This window comes from Anser anser (genome assembly GCF_964211835.1).
Source record: "Anser anser genome assembly, chromosome: Z".
In the NCBI taxonomy this organism is placed as follows: domain Eukaryota; kingdom Metazoa; phylum Chordata; class Aves; order Anseriformes; family Anatidae; genus Anser; species Anser anser.
In genome coordinates this window covers 52,146,288-52,167,347 of record NC_139723.1, presented here as the reverse complement: position 1 = coordinate 52,167,347, position 21,060 = coordinate 52,146,288, and the positions used below count along the sequence as shown (strand labels likewise).

General features: G+C 34.6%; 1 protein-coding gene across 6 annotated transcripts in view; it reads left to right on the top strand.

Annotated features, from left to right (window-relative positions):
- CNTLN (centlein) overlaps nucleotides 1-21,060 on the top strand; it is a 207,505-nt gene that overhangs the window by 139,867 nt on the left and 46,578 nt on the right. For all 6 annotated transcript variants that reach the window (XM_083818992.1, XM_083818994.1, XM_083818991.1 and 3 more), the window contains 3 exons: nucleotides 702-876; nucleotides 3,818-3,911; nucleotides 4,572-4,795. In XM_083818992.1, coding sequence (XP_083675118.1) covers nucleotides 702-876; nucleotides 3,818-3,911; nucleotides 4,572-4,795 — 493 coding nt within the window. The remainder of the gene's footprint in view (nucleotides 1-701; nucleotides 877-3,817; nucleotides 3,912-4,571; nucleotides 4,796-21,060) is intronic.

The following is a 21,060-nucleotide window of genomic DNA, read 5'->3' as shown; positions in this document are numbered from 1 at the left end:
AGGTAATCTGGGACAAGGATATGAAGAACTGGAAATTAAGAGCACATTGATATTTTAACATCAGATAACAAGTTTAAGGAAAAATTTAAAGTAGAATATAGGTTTCACATGCAGTTTCTCTGCATGGCATGCAATTTAAGTAGAAAGAATGCTGAGTTCACAGAATTTAAAAGCACTCCAAAGAGGTGCTAGATAGAGATTTCACTGAAGTACTGTTTCTGAGTTTGTCTCAGTCAATGCTACAAATAAAGTTCAATTGAAACAAAATGTTATTCAATGAAGTATTGTGCATTTTCTTGATTTCCTATCCAACATGAAAATGAAGGAGAGAGGAAACTTAGTGCGTCTTAGTGCACCATTCACAGACTAGAATTATCATCAAGCAGTTCTTCATGTGTCACTTTTGTAGACTAAAAAAGCTGTTCTTTAAGAAACAGATAATGTCTGAGAACTCCATGCACTGTATAGTGAAACTCTTTTTGTCTGGGTTGACTTGAAAAGACAGAGATTTATTTCGTACTATATTTCTAAATAGGTGTTGAATAAGTCAACTTAGTACTGTTTGGATTTTATATTAGTTTCTCTTTTTTCTTGCATGTGGTATTTTCTGTGTGCCTGCTTATTGGCTGTTTGGAACTTTTAAATGAAATTGCTAATGTTTAGCTTAATTTTGTTTTGTTTTCCCTAATGTGTTATTTTAGTGACTCTGAAATACCAGCTTCTGAAACTTTGGAAACAGTGATTATGAAGACAATGCAAAATATTGATCCTGTGCCAGACAGAAGCAAGCAACAGGGAAAAAAACAAATACAAGACAGTCAAAAGCCCTGCAACTTTGCTCATTTAGAAGGCAAAAGCCAACGGTATAATAAAAAGGTATATAATGTAACTTGTTTTGTTCTCCTGTGCCGAGTATTGAAGTTTAATAGTTAGTATTATGACTGCTGTTCCCCTCTTAATTAATTTGACTCTCACTGTAAACTGGAAAGAAAATCTGCTTGCAGGTATTCAGTGGGTAGAGTTTCATTATCATTTAGAATATTTTCTGAACAATTAGTCTGCAAAGAATTTGGAGGATATATCAGGAGTGTAAAAGCTGATTAAAAAATGTAAACCTGCTGTAAGCTAGTCCTGCTGTCTCACAGTCAAGACAAAGAATGCCTCAGACATCCCACTAAGCTCTTTAATTCTTCATTAAGCCATACAGAACAGGGTGACATAGCCCATAACAAAGAAATAGCAACATCCCTGTCTCCCCTCTAGCAAAATGGTGTGCTGACTAATCAAGCACAAACACCTTTCTGTTAATGTGGTGTGTTCAGAACGAGTTGTCTCCATCTTGGATACTTTTGGCTCTAGCTCTGTTCAGGAGATTCTGTTTAGAGCAAAGAGTGCTTTTAGCTTCTACTTAGCCCATTTACATTAATTTCTGGGATTTGAACCCCTTGTCTCATTCCTAACATTTATATGCTACTTTCTGACAGAACAGGGCCAGCTGGTTGTTTCCCCAATCTTTAGAAGCTCCATACAATCTGTAACAGATGACTCATTTTTGGACTTAAGAAAAGTGTCTAATAATTTTTCCCTCCTGTGTTTGCCCAAATAAATTACTTTAAATCATGGAATTTAAAACACAAGCAGACGATATTAGTTCTTAGTTCAAGAAATGGGATACTGAAACACTGAGTAACTTGCTGCTGTTTGAAAATGACCTTGAAATTGTTTATGTACAGTGACAGAATAAAGAGTTTGGAAACAGATTATCTTTTCTAAGGTTCCAAATTTTTTAAATGAATACAAACTCTCTGGTCTCATTACATATTCTTGATTGTGTGTTTTTATGAGAAGATCTATTTTTCTGTCTGAAAATCTGGAAAATGGAAAATCCTTCTGCAACTATCTGTTGGTATGGAATACACAATATTCCATCATGAGTATATGATATATGTGAAACACTGTCATAGTGTCCTACTCCTGTTATCTCCTGCCACCTTGAACTGAACGTGTACAGGACAGGGCATCCAGCTGAGTCTGGGCTATCTTGGCTGGTAGTGTAGACACAGCCAGTACCTCTTCTTTTTGCTTGCATTGCATTTGTTGTCTGTTCCTATTGGAAAAGACAGAAGTATTCTGATACACTTCTTTAAAAGACTGGGGGACATGGAGCATGCACAAGAAATATCACAAGAGTGCTAAGCAGGTATGTATGCTTCAGTGAAAGTTCAGGAGAAGCACCTGAAAACATGTCTTATTGTACAAGTATGGAAGATGGCACTGAAAAAAGGTTTAGCATTGACAATTCTTGGTGTTCCTTGCACCATAGCAGGCTTTTTACCGGTATTGCAAACAGCAAAAATGATAACAAAAATGTTAAATCCCTTCTGAGGGAAACACTCCAGCTGGGTAACGGTATTCTCACACAAAAGGCCAGAAAAGCTCCTGACACAAAATTTGTAAGTGCTGAGCTATGTCTGTTGTTGGAGGTGAGATTGGTTATGGCACAAAGTCTTTCTCAGTTTTGCCCCCTATGCTGTAAATACATAGTACCCTGTGCAGTATCAGGAGTCACTGACACTCTCTAAACTCATTAAATTAGCAGAGCTGTGGCCTAGAGTGGAGATAGCCGTCTTTTCACTGCAGCTATGTATGGTTATCAGCTGAGAACTTGGGTCTACTTGACATATAGTCACCATCTCAGACCATCACTGGTCATCTCTTACATGTCTTCCATGCTGTAGGGTCCTCTAGCCATACTGGTAGGGACTTAGTACCAGTTTCCATTATTGCATTTGAGACACAGGAGAAAATGTAATTGATTAAGAGCATTCCCAAAAGAGACAGATTTTTTCTCTCTCTTTTTTTTTTTTCCCCATGCACATCGTATTTTCTTGTCCTTCAAATTATGTGGCAATTGTACAAATCTAGAATTCATGGCTAAACTATCCTGGAATGTCAGTACTTTGTCCAATGCAATTAATAGATTATCCATTCCTAATTACCCTTATACATTTGATGAAAAGGTATTTTAATTATGAGTATTTCCAGAAATGTGTTGCATGATATCCCATAGAAATTAATTGGAATAATTGAAAAATTGGATAAACGTTGCAAACTTCAGAAGAAAAAAAAATGTTTCAAAATATACCAAGCATTTAAAAGTGAAGGAACTAGTACATTGATTTTGGTGTAAGCCATGCTCATTCTTCAGCCTCTGTTTCTGTCATTGAACATTTTACGTGTTCTGGAAATACCTTATTTTTCAAATAGAAATTTATACTTAAAAGCTATGCAGTTGATTTTTGTTGAACTGTACAAACACAGGTTTGCATTAGTAGATGCATGTATATTCATGCATCTTCCCTTTAAGAATTAGTGTCTAATCTGATCTTATCCCTCTAAAAATAATATCACTATTCCTTTTTTTTAAATGTATTTAAATATCTTGAAACAAGGGATATTGTAGGCTTTCAAATAGTACCATCTTTTTCCCTACAAATAAGTTCATACCTTATTTAAAAAAAAAAAAAAAAAGCCTGTAGATATTAACAGGCACTCCATTTTTCTCTTTTGGGATTCTTTGGAAGGGGTTATGATTAACAGTTTTTTATTTTTTCTACATTGATGGAAAGACACAATTTTGTACTCTTTGTGGACTGGTGTTGTAAAACTAGTTTTCAAATTATAATTCAGAAAAAATTTCTATATTTTTGGAAATAATTTTTGTTGTTTTTTATTAAAACTGGAAAGTGATGGAGTTTTGTGGCTGGTGTGCCATTAGGAAGAGAAGCTAAGCTTCATGCTTCTGTTTTTTATTTAGATCCATTCAAAGAATAAAGACCTGGAAAAGTTACAATCCAAGAGGAAAAAGATCTGCTATCTCATAACAGCTTATCCATCATTTCTAAGCAAAGGTAGGAATATTATATATTTTTGGCAAGTTCATAAGTAATATTGACAAAGAATTCCTGCCTGATATTTCAAAACCTCATCCATTATGTTACGCGAACTCGGTTTCTATTTGTTGCATGATTTGCTTGTTTTCAATTTGCATGAGTATGTTTTCAAAGCTTCAGGTCATTGTTTTAAAATGAAATTGTCTCACAAAAAGTGATCATCAAACATCTTTTAGGTCAGTAAAGTTATCTTCTGTTTTTACTAAATCGTGCCTATTGAATCTGTTGACTAAACTAATATGGCTTTTCATTGTTTCTTGTTCCTACTTTCTCTTTGTGTCCAACACAGTCAAGGAACAAAATGAACTGTATTTTGGCTTAGACCATAAAAAATCTGTTACCAAGTCTTTTCTGGTAATACCAATCAGAAGCTAGAGCCATATTTAACTTTCAAGTCCTTGTTGAGTTTGCAGAGTTGGCACTTTAGAAAAAAAGCATCAAACATTTACAGGTTAACTGAATTAATTTCTCGGTTCACTTACTGAGAAGTTTTGAGTATGGTATACTGGGAAAGTATTTTAGAGGCTAAAATAGTGTTCTGAAGGGCTAGAGGAACGTCAAAAATGATCCTGTTTATGATGGTCTGTCAGTATTAGTAACATGCCATTTTATGTTTAGTGAACAGAACAAAAAGGAGAAATATCATTTTCCAGAAACCAGGCTGCTCTGCTACTCTACTACGGGAAAGAATTAAGTCATTGCAGCAGCAGATAGCTGTTTTACAGAATGAAAAAAAGACAGCAGTATCTTCTGTGAAGGGATTTAAAGAAGTGAATGAAAAACTAACAGCTCAGCTACATTTGGCTGATCAGAGACTTCAAACTAGTAAATTGACCATACAGGTAAAGTCCTCCTCATTATGGTGTCTTATAATGTTCAGTTTAATTCTGTTATAATTTTGTGGAATTCTGATAACATTGCTTGTTTCTTAACTTGTGATCAAAATTATGAAATGTTATACATTAGCATGTTTTTACTATGAGATACTGAATCAGATGTTATATACAGGCCTGATAAACTATTTTATTAGTACACTTCATAAGCCCTTCTGAAAAATAACTTGTTTTCACAGTGATATTTTCCTTCTATTTGAATGGTGGAGAGAATTTCACCCTCAGCTTGTCGTCTGAGAATTTTCCTGAGAATTTGGTCAGTCCACTTGAACTAGCACCCTTCTATAAAAAGCAGTCACTTCTGGAGAAACTGTTTCCATATGCCCCACAAAAGGAATGCTCAAGGCAACTGGAGTTTTCTTTCAAAAGGAACTCAAACCAGTTCTATATCTCTATAAACCCAGCTCTCTCTGTCAAGGTAGAAAGCTACAGAATATGATTTAAGAAAATAGAGACTGACAAACTATTTGGTTAACAGCCCCCAAAATGCCAGCTTCCTTCTTTACATCAGTCTTCATTCCTACTTAATCCTTTCCCATACTATCATTCCTTACAGATTTTCCCCATTCTCATTTTTATATATGTATTTTGTGTTAATCTATATGCAGCTCCTCAGCTGGAATTCTTTTCTATTCATACTGTAGTGATTGGCCTACCCTTTATAGAGCTGAATCAACAAACACTTTTGCAGTAATTGTCTCCTGTTGGTCACACACACATCCTGCTTCCAGAATTATAGTGCTACAACAGATGGACTTGCTGGAAGGAGGCAGACATTAAAAAAGAAATCAAATCCCCTCCCCCTCAAACTTCTCTGCATTTCTCTCTTTGCACAGAAGGCAGAAGCAGTATCAGGAGCAGCACTTTTCACTTTCTTAGGGCTGGGGAACTGCAAATTTCTAGAGAAGGAAAAACCTCATTTCTGTTACTCATTTTGCATAAATATATATATGTAATGAATTGTTCAAAAACAGTTTCCAAGGTCATTGGAACCAGTGGAGATCTGCCTATCTCACAAATAGTATCATAACGTAAAGCTTCATGGACAGTATAAACTTCACAGAGAGTTATGTATAAGTAATTTATATAGGATATTTGACTTGCTCAGACATCGTCATGATTTGCCTTCCTAGAAGACTACACCTTAGGTGTCCATAGGAGAGCAGTGTGGGAAACAATTTTTTTTTAAAAAAAGGCCATTATGAAGAAACTGTGTTTAAAAAAAAAAAATGTATGAAGGTAAGTGTTGTTGTAATGTAAAAGACTGACTCAAAGCAAAATAGCATAGTCTTAGAAACCAATTTTCTTTCACTGTTCTTTTGGAAAGTTGTTTTTTTTTTTTAAATAAAAAAGTTTGGTCAATGGTCTATTTAAAGGGTGGTGCATTCTAAGCAAAATTAAATAAATGGTGTTGCAGGTACTCAAGGAAAAATCTTTATTAGGCATGCATATTTTTTTCCTTCTCAGCAACCAATTCAAATTCCCTTTCTTATAACTAATTACTCTTCAGGTGCCATAGTAGTGTTACCAAGTGGGAAATTTAAAGCAGAGGCTTGGGCTACTTGCCAAGTGAAAATTAAGGAGGTAAAGCACCTACACAGTCACTGCAGGGTACATGCATGTTTTAGAGAGAGAACCATGATCCAGACAGATCAAATGATTGTAAAGCACACATTTTTATTTTTTTTTGGTTTGATTGTTTTTATTACTGTTATAAAAATTGCTATCTAGAAGTGAAGTTTTAAGGTATTGCAAGTGAAATTCTATTTTTTAAAACATTTTTTTCCTTATTAAAAATACTGTTTTCGTCTTTGTTTCTCCTCAGTGTTCCTGTTAACTTTAGGTTCTGGAATTATCTTGCACAGGTAGAAGATAAAAACCAAGGGAACAAACCAAGGAGTAAAAGATTTAGGCAATCTCTGGATTCAGGGAGACTCTTACACACTTTAACAGTGTCAAAGTAACTAACATACAAATACAACTTCTGTATGTAATCATGCTCCTGGGTAATTTTATATTAACAGCAAACTTGCAATGTTGGGCTAAGGTAAGTGTAGCGTTTTAGTAACTTAAACATTAACGTCATGGACTTGGATGAGATGTTGCCTGAATTTAACTAAGAAAATAAATCCATTAGGAGACAAGGGCAGATGTTTGTGCACTCAGTTCTTTGTTATAATCCTCAAGGAATCTAATGCTAGAAGATTGACTCTGGATTTAGGATTTAAATGTTCCAGATGTTCATATTGAGACATTTTACAGTTCATACAACCTAAGAACTGTCTGGCATCTGTTGATTTTCAGAATATATGTACATATATAGTTTTGTGTATTTTTCTTGAAGATACACACACACCTGTATTTATGTTTGTTTCTGTTTGTAAGAGTTAGGAATGCTGAATTTTAGTTCATTTTTTGTTTAGCCTTATAGACTCTTTGCAGTAATGTCAATTTTTTGCTTTGTTTTGTTTCTGCAAAAGCAATTCTGTGCATATTTCTGCAAAATGACTTTAAAGTGTCTGCACATGTGAGATTCAAAGCTTGCATTCTCCAAGGATTCACATCAATACTGAGTCAAGACCGTCTGTTCAGAAGTACAGTAGTTACATTTTGCAATCAGTGTATAGAAATCACAGCTGGAGCTGATACTTAATGTAGAAGCAAGGGGATTTAGCATTTCCTTAGTTTCTTAGGAAAAACATCAGAAAGGAATTGTTAGAAAAATCCAGGATTTTTTATTTCATAAGATTTATTCCCCCCTACTCGTTTGTATCACTAAGTGACTGATTATAAAAGGAGTCTATTTATTGCATACAGCAGAGCAGTGATAATTAGTGTTATGCAGTAGTTATCATTCTTGTCGGAAAAGTTCAGATAAAATTTATTGATAAAAAAGGAAAATTGTATGCAGGTTGTCATTAGTGTTTATCTTATTAAAGTTGTGGCCACTCATAGGTCTGCTGCTGAAAGGTACTGTAGGATCTTTTGCATCTAATCTCTAGTTTCCCAGGTGATGTCATAAATGCATTTCTTAACAGAATGCCATAGACATTTGCAAACTGCTTGTATAAGGCTGCTTCACCAGGAAACATGGATCTCAAAAGATGGGAACAAGTCAACCAGTCAACCACTGACAGGTCCTTTGGAGTGCATGATGGGAAGGTTTAACTAAAATTTTTCAGATGCATTCTTGCAGATATGCAACTACTTTTTTGATGAGTTGGATTTTTTTTAGAAGTCTCTGTATGTCTTAGCTGCAGCTCAGCCTAGGGATTTTTTTGTGATAGCATCTATAGCATTATAAAAATCTCTCTAAACTTTGTTTGAGCTGTTGAAGTTTCTATTTTCTTTGAATTTTGAGGGAACGTTTCTTTTTCCTGAGCTCTTATTGGGCTTTTTAAATACAGTTTGCTTTTAAGACAAAAGCAAAGTTGATCTGGTGGATTATCTCAAGAACAGAAAGGTGTAAGCATTAAAAGCAGAAAATAACAGAGCTAGAAAAAGCTTTATGTTTTTAAAAGTATGTTTGTGGCTTTCTCTGCATATTCTCTTGACTATTGTGTGCCGCTCAGTTTATTAGAGAACAGCTGAGAATTCCGAGCTGCATCTGCAAATTCATCAGTCTTCACTCTTCTTATGGTACCCAAATATGAGTAATAACCACCTTAGCATTACTCATTTACCTCAAAACAAAGAAGAAACTGATGATGAACTTAGATGCATTGTAATTACTGACTTAACTATTGTTTACACAAAGATTTCACTTTGACTTAAGTTTTTATGTGGGGTTTTTCATTTTATAAGTTTATGATTTATTTACATTGTAATTTTTGTGTGTGTGTTTTCTTTAAATTTTAAGGATTCCTAAATTTTAGGAATGAGCTTGAAATTGCAAGCTAATTTTTTTTAAAATTATTCATCAGTAAGTCAAAACTGCTTTTTGAACTTTCTCACTTTTGTTCAGTAGAATTGTAGCAAACGCATAAGCATTTTGAAAACTTTTGGTATCTTTTAAAATAAACATTGTCCCATTAGAAATTCTTGTAAACATGTCCAATAGTTTTAACCTAAACACTTTCATTGGTATCCAAGTTACAGCTTTTTGACTCCTCTTTCACGGAAGTATTTCAGAGCTCTTGTGCTTTTTTAAATTAAGTTCATACAAAAGCTTATACATTCAGTGTCATATTTCTAAATGAAATAATTTTTTTCTCCAGTGGCTTAAAAATATATGTTTCAAGATGCACATCAGATAATAACACATATATACAGAATATCTGATTGATACAATTTTATGAAATATTTTAGAAGAATTAAAATTTTGAAGTCACTCTGCTTTATTACTTTATTTATTAGTTTATTTTGAAGTCACTATACTTTATTTAAAAAGTATAAATACAAATTTTTACAGATAAACTGTGCAAGAGTTTACAGTTACACCAGTAGTATATGCAGGAATTCTGACTTTCATTTATAGAAATAGCTAAAAATATAAAATAAAATAAAAAATAAAGTAAATTATGCTGCTGTAATGGCTTAGGTAATAAAATATTGAAAATAAACTAACGAAAGTTCAATTTCTTTCTCTCCTGTTCAGCAATGCCCCTTTCCATTCTTACCAGACACATTTACATCTAAAACATCTTACATGTATACATTGGAGAAATAAAAATAAATAATAAAAAAGCTAAATATACCTATTTAACATCTTTGTCAAACCTCAGTGCAAAACCATGTCACAACCACCCAACCTGGGCACTGACTGTAAAGAAGCAATCAAAGAACTGTATGAAGCTGTTTTTTGGAAGAGCCTGTTCCCGAAAGTGTCAGAACAAATGTAGTTTCTCCCTCCTCCGTGTCTGGAGAAGTGTACAGATTATCCTTCCCTGACTGCTGTGAATAGCAATGGTCTTGGTTAATTTGCAGGAACTATAATCTTTAGGAACAATATTCAAAAAGAAGTGAAGACAGAATCTGAAAAAAAATCAAAATAGTACATTTTCTATTCCACTTATATTTAAAATTTAGAAAAAGTGTAAAGGTAAAGCAGAAGGGTTAAAAGTATGATAAAACAGGATATACTGCTTGACCTTTCCAGAGTTTGTAAATACAATCTAAAACAGTAGAGGTTTATCTAATAAAACTATGTTCAAGTGGGAGGCTGAGGTCTTCTCAAAACTTGCCTGGATGTAAATAGTCCATTTTTTTCTTCTGAAGTCATACTGCAGTTATCATTTTGTAGAATGCCTAGAAGAGACCTCTTTGATGGCACAACAGACAATTCAAATGTCAAAACACACCCTCAGCTTATGTGTTCTTGAGAGAAAGCCATTCTTCCTGGTCTTGCCGCAATGTTCCAGACCTAAATAACAATACTGCCTATAACTAGAAAAAAAATTGTCTATAATCTGTTTCAAACTTTACTTCTATGGATTTTAAGTTCTTTTTCAGGACCCTGCCCACAGTTTTTGAAGGCTTGGCTCTAAAGAGAATAATAGATTCTGATAGATCATAAATTAAACAAGTGACATTTAGGTTTACTAGAGTTTTTCTGAGCCTAATAAATTGAAAATCAGGCTGGGATGTCAGACTTCTAAAGGCTAGAAACAGACAAAGCTGTCTGATACTGTGAGCCTGAAATTCTCTTTCAATTCCTAGTCCAAAATTCTACTATGGATGTAATAAACTAGCTGTTTAGCTGGGTAAATGTATTTGGTCAAACTTCCAGTTCTTTAGTGAGGAATTCTCTGTATAATTTTTCCTCTGGTAAATAACTGATTCAGCATTGCTGCTGATATAAAGCAGTTCTCAAATTTCTATTTTCTATTCTGTCAGAGAAGTTGACTTGGAAATAAAATGAAGAATTGCTAAATGGTAAACATGCAAGTAACTGCCCTTTTAAAATGTATGTAAACCAAAAATATCTTAGAGATTTTTATTGTTTGTTGCATTGCAAACTTTACAACATTTTGAAGTTGGTTCCTTTAAAGAACTAGACTGTAAAATATATTTATCATGAAATTGTGCTTTCATTACAAAACAAAAATAAAGCAAAATACCTTTTACATTTCTATTGATCTCTGAAGAAAAATTACAATAAATCTGTTGAATTATTGATGAACAACAGTTGAAGTACATTGCATGTAGGAAATGTGTCTCATTCATAAATTAAAGAGAACAGTTGGCATGAACTGGAACTATGAGAGTTGTTTTATATTGCTGTCAAAATGAAATAACTTACAGATAGGTAAATTCTAGAAAAATATACTGTAAATAAAAAATTGTGGAGACTACACGAAGTTCATAGAATATACTCAAAACCAATACTATGTATTATTTTATCATATCATATAGAAATTCTAAATGTTATGCTGCTATACTAAAAGGAAAAACCTGTATCACAAGGATTAGCATATTCTTGTAATGTTACAAATATAGGTAGTATATCTTACACCTGATAGTATAATACAGTAATATGTACGTGTATACATATTACAGTATGGAAAATAGTATAGTTTTAATATTTAATATTGTAATATGGAAGGTATATTGTAATTTTTTGGTTTATTGATTTCATGTGAAATGTAGCTTACTTTTCTCCACCTTTCATGTGATTCAATCAACCTTTCCTTGTACAGTGAATCCTACCTTATTACTAGACAAAAAACGGAACTTATTTTACATTTTTTAACCCCAAAATTTTCCTGAATAACATCCCATGTGGGACCTGGAAAAGCTCAACTAACAGTGTCATAATAGGATTTCCTTTTGTCCTTCCTTTCTTGCTGAGTTGTTCTTCTGAGTAATATTTGATGGAAATATTTTGTTGTTTAACCCTCAGTGCATATTCCTACAGTTTGCATCTTAATGTACTTCTTAGGACAGCTCTTGTTCATGGTAACTTTTTTAAGACGTTAACATCTTAATGATTTCCATCTTCTACGGGGCTTTATAAATAACATGTTAAATACCTAGTAAAACCCTTTGCATCAACTTTAAGAATTATTTTTAATGTTTTGTGTTTTTTTGTCATCTTCATACCTTCTTAAAAGTATTTTTAGTTCTAATTCAGCTCAGGCAAAGACAGTTGTCTATGTTGTTGACTTTAGAAAAATGATGTAAAGAGTACAAATTCTTATACATGATATTTTTACGTAATTAGTTTTAAAGTTTTCTTTGTAATTACAGTAAGAAGTAAAACCCAACATCTGCCTGAGATTCTGAAAGAAAAAATAAAAAGCCACACAGTTATTCTCTTTGCTTCTGTTTTGGAAAAGGGACTAAATACTCAGTATAAGAATATCTTCATTGGATTCAGTGTGATCTGCTCGTTTAATTAAAGCTGAACTAGACTGGGTTCTGTCTGTTATGTGAAGTTCTGTGGATGTCATATGGTTTTGGCAGATAATATTTATTCACCATCAAGTCTCACCAAAAAAAACAAACAAACAAAAAAACAAAACCAGCACATTGAGTTGGGAATAATTCTTTATTTGTTAAAGGAAGATTACATTTCACCTATGGTAGTCTGTTTTTCTTACAGATTGTTACGGAAAAAATAGTGGGGGTTGCAATTGGAAAGGTACTCTTACGCTTGTTCATTGGATTCCCCCCGAAAGTATTAATTAACACTAACTGCCAGTATTAGCTATGAAATTGATTTACTAACCATTTCATGCATATTCTTATTTCCATTGAATTTTATAAAATTTCAAGACCTCCAAGGTTGTAATACTTATGGTAAAAATATTTTTTTTCGCTCTAGATTTGCATGTAGGAGGTCTCTCTGTGGTGAGAAGTTCTTTTGCATTTTGAAATTACAGGAAAGAAATTACTTTAGAGGACGTAGCTACATTTATTTAATTTTTTTTAATATTGCATAGTTAGTATTCTGACACGCTATGCAAACATCTGTTTGTACCACTCTGTGGATGCTACTAAAATGCAAGAGATACATGTCTTGGTTTCTATCAGCCATATGTCCTACTGTGCAAGTTTGAATCTCCACTTGTATGTAATTGCCTGTTTAATGTGTCAGATTTTTACCTAACAGTCTCTTTTCTCATTCTCAGTGTAGGTAAATGTTTTCCTGATTATATACATATGAAAAGTTTTCAGAAGTCATAAGAAATTGTGGAAATGCTTTTTCATTCTTTTATACTGTGAACGTTAAAGGATGAACTGATTCTCCTCTGTCCTCCTAATACACCCTTTTACCTTGCTTCTCATTCTTTAGCTCCTGTCCTAATCAATTATATAAATTTCCATCTCTGGGGAGATAAGGAGCATAAGATTGGTAGAGCAGGGTGCTCAGTATGGTTAGGTAAATATATGTACTATGAATTATTAAGAGGCAGTTTTATTCCTAATATGAGGAGGTGGATTTCCTAATAAGTTGAAGAAGAAGGGTCATGGGATTAAGAAAATGGCTTTAGGACCTGAAAGTACTTGGAAGTTCTATAAGCACAACCAGTTACATTGTGTGTCCCTGTGCCATGGCGATTAATTTTCTTCAGTGATCTTCACCATGTTTCATGTACTATATGAATTGGGGTTAAATACTGTCACATGGTACACAGAGTAGACTCAATGTGTCAATTCATATCTTAAGGTTAAATCAGTACATATAAATAGTACTAAATCACTTTCTCTAGCTCAGAATCTCACATACCATGAAATTAATTTTTCAGTTGATCCCTCACATGAATGATAACATTATTTTTTTCCCGATAATGGTTTACACCTTATGCATCAGTTCCATTTGGATATGCTATGAAATTTATGACAGTCTTTTTGCTGTTTGTTTTAGAGGTATAATCTTTCGATCATTTTTTTTAAATTAGTGACAACTTAAAAAATCCAAGTCAGTGCAGGAGGATATCTTCAGTCATTGACAGCTATTCTAAACTTTCAATTATCCACCAGACACTGCCTAGAAGTATAGATCATTATGACCTCACAACAGGGTTTTTAATAAGAAAATCATTACATCATAATGAAAACCAATACATTGCCCAAGTTCATGTTGAGCAAAGCTGAACGGCTGTCTCCTTGGAACCAGGAACTCTGAAGAAAGGTGGGAGTCCTAGTAGGTAGTAAGTTGAGCATAAACTCTGAGTGCCATTGTGATAAACACTAGCGTGTTTTTTTGTTTATACACCACGAATATATAAACTGGAGACTGTGTAATAGGAGCAGAGAGAGTATGTTTTCTTTGACTTTGGCATGATTTGGCTGCTTCTAGAGTACTGTCTAGCTCCAATACCCAGAATCCAAGGAAGAGCTTGAGGGAAGTAAAGATCACTTGAAGAAGACTTACGTATGGGAAGGATTTAAAAATATGACATTCCAGAGAGCAATTAGAGTTTATAAAAGAGGAGATTAAAAGGTAACTCCAGTTTAAAAATCTAGGAAAAAGAAATTAGCTTCTAGATTCCTTAATCTAGCAAAGGAAGACTGAAAAAAAAATAAAAAATAAAAAGATTCTATTTTCTTTCCATTCTGTATCCTTGAATCATACTTGATATGAGGTCATTGCAAACCATGTATAACAAAAATTAACAGAACTCACACGTTTTGGAAAATCTATTTCAAAGCTTTGCACCATTACATATCTTCCAATTCTACCATTGTTTCCTCCTTATTCATGACTGTGCTGCTTCAAATTTGAGGAACTGTTGTGAATTAAGGAAATTTTGTAATGTAAAGATATAATACAGGTTATTAAAATTGAGAATATTAGATAGTATATATTTTCAGATGAGATTTGGAGTAAGAAAACTGCTGTGATATTGGACAATTAATTAAAAAATGAAGAATTAGAGAGAAGTCAACTGCTTGTGTTGAGCAATGGGTAGCCTTTTGGGAGAAAATAAAAACACAAACGTTCTGTAGGAAGCATGGAAAAATAACAGCAGACAGAGAAAGGATATGTTTAATAATGTGAGCTGAAATCATAAAAAATACAAAGAGGAAGATCTCAGCTTCAGTAACGCTCTTTTCATTATCGGAAGAATTTTTGGGAGAAATGCATGTACTTGATAGAGCAAAGCTAAGCAACAGTATTTTTGTGATGAAACTCAGAATGCATTTAATTTAAGTGCTGTGGAGAAGAGATGTAAATATGGACAATAAATTTAAGAAACGTCAAAGCAGTGCTTTATAAGAGTCTAATTGAAACCAAGGAGTGATGTTATGATGATCTTAAAATATCAGATTGTAAAGAGGAGAAATTCTGAGGCAGAGGAAGTATCCTTTAATAGTTTGGGTTGCAAGATCACCCAGTTCACCCCCCCACCCCCCATGGTCAGGGACACCTCCCACCAGACCAGGCTGCCCAAAGCCCCATCCAACCTGGCCTTAAACACCTCCAGGGATGGGGCATCCACAGCTTCTCTGGGCAGCCTGTGCCACTGCCTCACCATCCTCTGAGTGAAGAATTTGTTCTTTGGAACAAATTTGTATTTTCTAAACGTACCCTGTTTCAGTTTAGAACTGTTACCCCTCATCTTGTTACTACACTCCCTGATAAAGAGTCCCTCTCTAGCTTTCCTGTTGGTCCCCTTTAAATGGTGGAAGGAAGAAGTCATCACTACTCAGAAACACCAAGTCATGGCACAGGGAAAATGGATAATGAAACAAAGGGAATAACCTAAAAGAAATTAATGTTCCATAATGGGCAATAGGAACATTAAAAGAGAATTAATCTTTAGCAGAAGAAATGTAAAAAGAAGGAAAATCTGCATTTGTGGTGTCATGTATACGTAGTTGAGACTTACATTTTTCGGTACAGCCCTTTAGATTCTCTGGCTACAGAGCTGAGAGAAGACTAAAGGTCTTTTGCAGAAACACAGAATTTTCGAGGTTGGAAGGAACTTCTGGAGATCATCTATTCTACCCCCCCCCCTCCACCTCCCTGACTCAGGTAGGGCCCAGAAGAGGTTTTCCAGAATCATGTCCAGATGGCTTTTTAATATCTCCAAAGAGGGAGACTCCACAACCTCTCTCAGTCACCCTCCCAGGAAAAAAAAAGCATTTCCTGATGTACAGACAGAACCTTCTGTGTTTCAGCTTGTGTGCGTTGTCTCTTGTCCTGTCGCTGGGCACCACTGGGAAGAGCCTGGCTCTGCCTTCTTTAAACCCTTCCTTCAGATATTTGTGCACATAGATATCACCCCAGAGCCTACTCGTCTCCGTGCTAAACAGTCACAACTCTGTCAGCTTTTCCTAGTAGGAAGTATGCTACAGCTTCTTAACTCTGGCCATTCCTTGGACTCTCCCATATGGGCCTGTCTCAGCTTTTAATTTAGGTAGTACATAGCTTGATGAGGAAAAATCTGAATATATAAAATTAGATAACAATTTTAAAAATATTTCTTTCATATTCCTTAGTCCAGATGTAGGTTTGACTAAGGAAACAGTTTTTTAGTGAGGTACTAGTGAAGTACTTAGAGGAGAAAGCATTTAATTCTAATTGGGAACAGATTAATCGTTTTTTGAGTGACCCTTCTTTGTTACAGGCTTGGCTTCCAAAGCATCAAATACTTATTTTTCAACTTATTGTTTGTGAAAAGTAAAAACTTTGGCAGAAAAGAAGAAAAAAAAAACAGAATTTTCTATGAGAAACAACGGAAAGGAATTTTGATAGAGAACGATTTCAATTAAAAAGCTAGAGATGATGCACTTAAAGTGAAACATTTTGGAAGCTCTCTTTTGACAAATAAGGTTAAGATAATGTTGAGGAAAGCTAAGTAGTAGGAAACATACATTTCCATTATTTCATTATAAAAGCCTGTATTGAGGCCTGAAACTACAGGAAGCATACTTCCTGTAATTTACAGTCTTCTCTACTTCGAGTAGATTCCCTGAAGAAAATAAAAATTGTCATGTTGTATTTTTAATGAAGATTAATTTGCTAAGAAGGCTGTAAGTATAATTTAAATATACTGTACTTTTATTGGTGCACAGTATAATATATATTACTGTATACGGTTCAAAAGATACTGCATGCTATAGTAAATGCCGCAAAAGATTGACTGTCGGGCTGTCCTGACTGTGTTTTTATTCTTTTGTCAAGAATTGTAAAATTTTAAATAGTGTCATTTCCATTATTCAGCAGCTTCTTTGTGATATTTGTTCTTACTTTTCATAAAAAGGAGTTAAAAACTTCTTTATATATACAAAAATGTATTTTCTTATTTACATATACTCACTGTGTATCTCCAGACTTGTCTTTGCACTGGCAGATTTTGTAGTAGACATCCTGTGTAGGGTATTCAGTTTATATATGTCAGATCCTCAAGGGCCATGGCTTTTGCCAGATGAAGCACTTTTGATTTTGAGGCTGATGAAACACAGTGCTATTATTGATCTGTGCATGACACAGCCTGTCTCTCTGCTGGCAGAGTGTAGCAACATTTATCCAGGAATTTGTGAAATGTCACTCGGATCATGTTCATAAGGTAAACTGTGCAAAAACCAGGATCCAAGCAGAGAATCCATGAGGAATTGGACGTGACTCTCTTACTCCTTTGTCCTATCTTCTAGGTCAGGCAAAGTGTTACTTGTTAAAACAATGTCTGTGTTTTATATCAGATGTTGAAAAAGTATGATTATCGCTAGGAACACCCTGTACAATACAGTTGTACTGTTGTTTTACTCAGTATTTCAGGTCACTTGGGAAAACAGTATTTTAAGTCAGTGAAGGTGATCTAAACATTGCAAGTCTGTAATTTCTGTTTGTAAAAGAAAATGACAGTTCTTGTATGCTTCCAGCTAGGAAACTCTGCTTATATTCTCTAAAGAATATAACTTTTCTTGCTTCACTTTGCCTTTAGAGATGTGGCAATGCATGTTTGTCATTAGGATGTCAGGAAGCAAGAGTGGTCACAAAGCATGTGACTGTTTCTGCCAAAGTACTGATATTTGCATGTTTTCTTTCTTTATAAATCATGATTGAATAAGGCTGCCCAGTTTTGTTAACAAATGCATAAGTCATAAAAATTAATGAAAATTAAGTTAAATAATAAAAAAGCATGCTGCCATATGCTATTTACCTATTAGTAGAGGGTCAAAAGTGACTTTTTCAGGCATTTTTGGTAAGTAGTGTTTCAGCTGCAGATTCACTGTTAACTGCGAATTGGATGTTGCACCTTCTCATTAAAAATAAAATATAAAAATAAATAATAATAATAATAATAAAAAAAAGGTTTTAAAGTGTGAAAAACAACACCACCACAAAACCATGCAATTATTATTTTTAACCTTCTGTTTCCAGGAGAGATATAACAATAACAATCTGAAAGTTAGACACGAAGGAAAAATGATTATTGTTACATTAGCCACCGGTTTCAATTTTAAACATTAAAATGTTTAGAAAGTTTTCTAGATCGTTTGATTTAAAAATATAGTTGCTAGTTAAAGAAGGAGGAAACAGGTGTTGTTGAAGTTTATGGTTTGAGTTTTGCTATTTTATATTCCAACTATAACTGATTTATTTTATTTCTGTAAGATAATTTCTGTAGTTTGAATTTCACAATACCAAATCAAGATTTACCTAATCACTTGAGTGGCCACTCAAGTTGTTGTTTGTTTGTTTGTCTATTGGTTTTTGTCTTGCTTTGGTTTGGTTTGGTGTGTGGATACGTGTGTTTATGTTGCAAAGGTCTACAGGCTGGCCAAATACAATTGTTCCTTTCTGAGAAATATGTAGATTGTATTTCATAGCATGAAGGCCACCTGCAAATCAAATCTACCAGTCTTCATAGTAGAAGCATTCACAGCTTATCAAGCATTATTTTTCACAGAGAATTTCACAGAGGATATTTATTTTGCTACTTAGCACTGGCAAGGCATTCTGTGAGATGCTGTATCTTGTTTGGGGCACCACACTTAAAATATACATATTGGAAGAAACCAACAGGAATTTTAAGATATGTTGAAGATGCTACCTATGAGAAAAGATTCGAGGAAAGTAATTTCTGAAATAACAGATCAATGATAATCACTGATGGAGTGTAATAGGTCCCTTCCAATGTGTAAAAGATTATTTTAAAAGGCTAATGTTCAGTATGTGCTTCTGTCTCTTTTAAGGTAAGGCATAAAGAAATAGACTTACTTTTTTAAGAAGGATTATTGATATCTATGACAAATGTTCTCACTCAGAGGGCACTGAAGAACTGCAAAAGGCTGCCATGGGCATTTTTGCAGTTATACCAAAATGTTCAAGGGTAGTCTACTTACATTGCTTTGTGCAAGTGCTAAATTTAACATATTCGTGACATCATTTCCAGTCTTGGTCTTGCAGTACTTAGTTTTTTTGTCCTCTTCTCATTCTCAAAATGGAAAGACTGTTTTTTATCTACCTAAGACAGGAAACATATCTTAATACTGAAGAGTATGAACAATAGTGCTTGCAGCTGTTCTCCATAAACTTTTATTCCTTGAATACCAAGTTCACCTTTTCTCCCATGCAGTTTATTATTCTTTGGTTTCTAGTAATACCTATCATTAACCAGAAGGGCCCATACCAACAGCTCCCACATCTTATTCTTGGGGTAATTATGTCAGAAGGAAGTATATCCTAGAACTCTGGAGAGGGACACTTTGTCAAGGAATGTAGTGATAGGATGTGGGGTAATGGCTTTATACTAAAAGAGGGTAGATTTAGATTAGATATTAGGAAGAAATTTTTTACTATGAGGGGGGTGAAGCAGTGGCACAGGTTGCCCAGAGAAGCTGTGGATGCCCCATTCCTGGAAGTGTTCAAAGCCAGGTTGGATGGGTGTCCCTGGGAGGTGTCCCTGCCCATGGCAGAGAGGGTTGGAACTGGGTGATCTTTAAAGTCCCTTCCAACGCAAACCATTCTGTGATTCTGATATTCTATGAACTCTAGGTATGAACTTTTTTGAGCTCATCCAGAGTTAAGCAGGTAAATCTTCTTCACTGGTTCAGCACTGTTAGGTCTTCTGTAAACCATCAATTTCCTGTACTTGACCCTGTTTGTCTACTGATCCCATGATGAGATTTCTCCTTCTAGTTTAATGAAGAAGAAGAACTGGTCTTCTGGGAATTGGCTCTCATTCCCACAATCTCTTGGTTAAGTTTGTGTCTGTAAAAATAATGCTCATACTTTGTTGTCCTGACTACTCCCTTTCACTTGAAAACATATCCATAGCCAGGAGTACAAACCAGAAAAGCACAGCCTCTCTCATTGCTATACCAAAGAAGACATATAAACCTTCAGGCTTCATTTGATGTTTTTTCATCTTTCTGGGCATAAAGGATTAGGAGCAAAGAATTAAGACATCAACAACAGTAGAAATGTGTTAAGAACTAAGACTACTTTTGAGACCAAAAAAAAATTAAAAATCTTATTTGGGTTCTATGCATGAGATTCCTTTTCTGTAGCATTCTTTCCTTGTGATTAGCCTCATTTTTCTCTGTCTTGGACCCTGGTTGTTGCAGACAATGAATAATGGCTCACAGGATTCTTTGGCATCCCTACAGAAGTCAGACAACAATACACCTCTTTTTACCCTAAGGGAAGAGTTTTTGTACTTTTGAAGCCAGGTATGTGTGCCTGAACTGCCTGGACTTCCTAGACCTACTGCTAGAGAAGATAGGATAATGTTAGTACTTCTTGCTGATGCTCTGCGCCATCTGATTTGTTATCCCTAAGTGTCATTAATTGCCTAAGTGGCAATTAATGAGGCAGTCATGGACTCTTCCCATAGTTTGTGTTGCATTCAGGTGCATTTTACGTCACTCTGGCTACCTTTGATGCCTAATGTGGCAAGAAGTTCTTTCCTGGTAATGGAGACTGTATGGCTAGCCATACCATGTCTCATGAGATTCACAGGCACTGGAAAAGACTATATACTGTTTGATGTCTGAACTGTGCCTGTGCACAGTTTCCTGTTCATTTGGAGATTCAAAGGTGGTCCTGTGATCTTTGGGCTGTTACGTGCATCAAAGAGAAATGTATGAGTCAACCTGTATATTCTTATCTCAGTGATGCAAGCAGAACAAAATGGGGGAAATACTAAGAGATGGCAGTTGTAGATCTGCTTCAGGCTGGATCCTTGGATTGCAGGGATCTGGCACAACCACAGTATTGTCTTCAAATTATTCATGTATGTGAAAAAAATTAATCACCCAAATGAGTCACACTGTTGATCATAATTATGATATAGGGAAAATATATTTCAGTTTAC